Genomic DNA, 4,413 nt, shown 5'->3' with positions numbered 1-4,413 from the left:
GAGGAAAAAAAATTAACTTAAATGATTTTAGCAAATGGCTGCAATATAACAAAGAGTGAGAAATTTAAGGGGGTCTGAATACTTTCCGTACCCACTGTATATATTATAATTATATTCATTTTCTTATTTTAGATGTAATATTTGATCATTTTAATTATATTAATTATAAAATATTATATATATATATATATATATATATATATAATATTTTATAATTAATATTTAATTTTATAATTAATAAAACAATATTGTCGGTCAAATATTTGATATACTTTTAATGAAAAGCAACAAAAATGCACTTCTTATTCTCAAAAATGTTTCACAAAAAGTGTGCAAAAGCCTCTGATCCTCAGAAATGATGCTCAGGTAAGCAGCGTGCTGGGTTTTAACACATAGCCTTTGACATTTAGCGTGAGAATGGAACTTCTGCAATTGATCTACATGAACGTTCACCTGGATTTTACAGCAAAAGGTGGCGGGACGTTCTCAAGGTTTCGCTTTCCTTTTGCAGGAAATGTGAAAAGAGTCTTAAGGCGGGAATTAAACACTTTGTCATTAGGGGGCGGTGTGGCATCATGGTTCAGTTTGGGCCTGAATTTGCTCTGTAACCTGAAGGTTGTAGGTTCAAATCCCTACTGAAACTATCACCATTGTGGCCTTGATCGAGACATTTAACCTCTTGGAATACTGAGGTTAACCGATGAGAACAGTTGGTCACTTTTGATAAAAGTGTGTGCTAATAGAAACCTAAATGAATGTTGTTTTTAGGATGTGTGTGAACGGGATCGCAGCTTGTTTGGGCTTCTGTTTGACATTGATGGGGTGCTGGTACGCGGACGGACGCCCATCCCTGCAGCCAAACAGTGTTTCAGGAACCTGGTGGACGGCGATGGAAAATACAAGGTTCCTGTGGTGTTTGTGACGAATGCGGGAAACTCTCTCCGAGAAACCAAGGCCGAGCAGCTGTCTCACCTTCTGGAGGTTGAGGTGAGACACCTGACGACAGGTGTAACCACAAATATTCACACCCTCCCACTCATGACATGTGATTTGTCTACATGTGTCCGAGAGTAAGACGGGACGGTTTGATTTCTCCACACAGGTGTCAGCAGACCAGGTGATACCCCAGAGACTTAAGACTGCTTTTGTGCTCCAGGGTCACATATATATATATATATATATATAGTTTTGTTTGTGTGTTTGTTTTTGTTTTTAATTGTCCTTGACAAAATAAACTCCAGTGTAGGTTTCAAGAACGTTGTGACCATTGACATGCTCAGGGAGGCGAATCCTCTCCTGGATGTAGTGGATCACAATCGCAGACCCAAAGACATGGTGAGTAGAAATAACGATATTTGAATATGCAAGTGTCACTATTACTATTTGAACAGATTCCTAATCTTAACATTTGACTATATATTGCACTTAATATTCCCCAGATTCCCCCGTCTAAGGATTTGCCGCCAATAGATGGTAAGCTTCTTTCCGCTGCTTTCACTTTCTGTTCTTGAGATCTGTGTCCATACTCATCTGCATTTACTGTCACTTTATAGCTGTCGTCCTGTTCGGTGAGCCTATCAGGTGGGAGACCAACTTACAGCTGATCACTGATGTGCTCTTGACCAATGGGAGGCCAGGAAACCCCGTGACATCACTGCATTACCCACACATCCCTGTGCTGGCCTGCAACATGGATCTGCTGTGGATGGCCGAAGCCAAAAACCCTCGGTCAGTGTCAGGATGATTTTTTATAAATCTAATGGCTAAATGGTGGTTAACTACAGCATTAAATGACAAATTAACAAGGACTGATGTTTGTTTTCCATTAGATTCGGTCACGGCATGTTCCTCGTGTGCCTGGAGAGCATCTATAAGAAGATAACAGGCTGTGAGCTAAAGTACGAGGCTCTGATCGGGAAGCCCAGCGTTGTGACTTACAACTATGCTGAACTGCTCATTAGAAAACAAGCCGAGCAACTGGGCTGGACTCGACCGGTCGAGAGACTTTACGCCATTGGGTGAGTCATTGATTTAATGTTTTGAAGACTGAATGGGCAAATTTTATTGACCTTGCAGCTCAATCCATAGCATACACTACTGGTCAGAAGTTTGGAATAATTAATGTTTTTTAATGTTTTTGAAAGAAGTCTCTAATGTTCACCAAGGCTGCATTTATTTGAATGGAAAATACAGTAAAAACTGTAATATTGTGAAATATTATTACAAATTAAAATAACTGTTTTCTGTGTGAATATATTTTAAAATGTAATTTATTTATTTGATGCAAAGCTGGATTTTCAGCATCATTACTCCAGTCTTCAGTGTCACATGATCTTCAGAAATCATTCTAATATGCTGATTTGCTGCTCAAAAAACATTTCTGATTATTATTAATAAGTCTTATAGAAAGTGTTATAGAAAGTTTTGCTGCTTTATATTTTTGTGGAAACAAATATATATTTATTTTGGGATTCTTTGATAAATACTGTAGAAAGTTAAGAAGAACATCATTTATTTGAAATATAAATTTGTGACATAAAAGTCTTTACCGTCACCTTTGATCAATTTAATGCATCCTTATTGTATAACCGTATTAATTTCCTCCTGCTTACCCTAAACTTTTAAATTGATAGTGTATCACAGTTTCCACAAAAATATGAAGCAGCACGACTGTTTTCAACACTGATAATAATCAGAAATGTTTATTGAGCAGCAAATCAGCATATCAGAATGATTTCTGAAGATCATGTGAGACTGAAGACTGGAGTAATGATGCTGAAAATACAGCTTTGATCACAGAAATAAATTACATTTTACAATATATTCAAATAAAACAGATATTTTACATTGTAATAATATTTCACAATATTACTGTTTTTACTGTATTTTTCATCAAATCAGTGCAACCTTGGTGAGCAGAAGAGGCTATTTGTGACCCTGGAGCACAAAAGCAGTGTTAAGTCGCTGGGGTATATTTGTAGCAATAGCCAAAAATACATTGTATGGGTCAAAATTATAGATTTTTCTTTTATGCCAAAATTCATTAGGATATTAAGTAAAGATCATGTTCCATGAAGATATTTTGTAAATTTCCTACTGTAAATATATCAAAACTGAATTTTTGATTAGTAATATGCATTGCTAAGAACTTCATTTGGACAAAGGCGATTAAAGGTGATTTTTCTCAATATTTCGATTTTTTTGCACCCTCAGATTCCAGATTTTCAAATAGTTGTATCTCGACCAAATATTGTCCTATCCTAACAAACCTTGGATTTATCCAATCCTATTTATTCAGCTTTCAGATGATGTATAAATCTCAATTTCAAAAAATTTACCCTTATGACTGGTTTTGTGGTCCAGGGTCACATTTCAGAAACATAAAAAAAATCGTAATTATTTAAACTGTTGACCGTTCAGTATGTTTGATGCATGTGTATCTCTCTTATAGTGACAACCCAATGGCTGATATTTATGGTGCAAACCTGTACAACCGCTACCTCAAAGCGATGCATCACACCCGTGCACAGGTGCAGGCGCAGGGCGGCTCGAGCAGCCAGGTGACCGGCGACCTGCAGTGCGAAGCGTCCAACGATGCCAAGCACTCCGGACGGGTGATGGTGGGAGGCTCGTTCGATCACCGTCTGCCCGAAGGATGCAGCTCCATCCTGGTCTGCACGGGCGTCTACAACCACGACCAGCAGGACTTGCCCTCCGACACGGAGCAGACGGTCACAGAGCAGAAGATTTTCCACGGTCACCGGGACTTCCGCTTCGACCCCAGCCTGACCCAGCCTTCCTTTGTCGTCCATGACGTTCGGGATGGAGTGGAGTTGGTCTTCCAGCTGGAGGGTTGGTCACTGCAGTAAATCATGAAATATTATGCCATATCTACATGCGATGCATCACGACTTGTCTTATCGAAATCAATCCTGATTATAATTCCTGTCTACACAGGAAGTGTCCATTGCGTCTTCAGATTTTTCTATTTTTGTTTGTTGCGTCTTTTGATTTTTGTTTACATGCTTTTGAGCTATTTGAGCCATTTTACTTTTCCTGTCAGTCTGAAATGATTTTACTTAGACCCATACAATGTTTTTTTGGCTATTGCTACAAATATACCCCAGCGACTTAAGACTGCTTTTGTGCTCCAGGGTCACATATGTTAACTGATTGCATTGAATTTTATTTGTTAAATACTCAAGCATGTATTATTTTTGGTCACTTGCCCTCTAATTTAAACCATCTTTTGCATTTGAAAGGCTGTTTCCAGAGTAGAATATAAATAAAGTAATTGTAAAGGTGTGGTAATGTTTGCAAAATTTTGGCAAAAAAGGTCCATTATCTATTGTTCAACGATGTATGAAGCACAACTCGCAACAGCTAAAAAATGGACTTTTATGTAACTGCATA

General features: G+C 38.0%; 1 protein-coding gene across 1 annotated transcript in view; it reads left to right on the top strand.

Annotated features, from left to right (window-relative positions):
- Positions 1-4,036, top strand: part of hdhd5 (haloacid dehalogenase like hydrolase domain containing 5) — a 5,504-nt gene extending 1,468 nt beyond the window's left edge. Inside the window, exons 2-8 of the mRNA XM_016570779.1 lie at positions 769-987; positions 1,103-1,117; positions 1,216-1,335; positions 1,440-1,473; positions 1,554-1,728; positions 1,830-2,018; positions 3,452-4,036. Of these exons, the coding sequence (XP_016426265.1) occupies positions 769-987; positions 1,103-1,117; positions 1,216-1,335; positions 1,440-1,473; positions 1,554-1,728; positions 1,830-2,018; positions 3,452-3,869 (1,170 nt within the window). The 3' untranslated portion in view covers positions 3,870-4,036. The remainder of the gene's footprint in view (positions 1-768; positions 988-1,102; positions 1,118-1,215; positions 1,336-1,439; positions 1,474-1,553; positions 1,729-1,829; positions 2,019-3,451) is intronic.
- The last annotated feature ends 377 nt before the right edge of the window (positions 4,037-4,413 follow it).

The sequence above is a fragment of the Sinocyclocheilus rhinocerous genome, unplaced genomic scaffold, assembly GCF_001515625.1.
Source record: "Sinocyclocheilus rhinocerous isolate Xijiao unplaced genomic scaffold, SAMN03320098_v1.1 scaffold561, whole genome shotgun sequence".
Lineage (NCBI taxonomy): Eukaryota > Metazoa > Chordata > Actinopteri > Cypriniformes > Cyprinidae > Sinocyclocheilus > Sinocyclocheilus rhinocerous.
The sequence above is the reverse complement of the archived record's forward strand: the minus strand, read 5'-3'. Positions and strand labels throughout refer to the sequence as shown.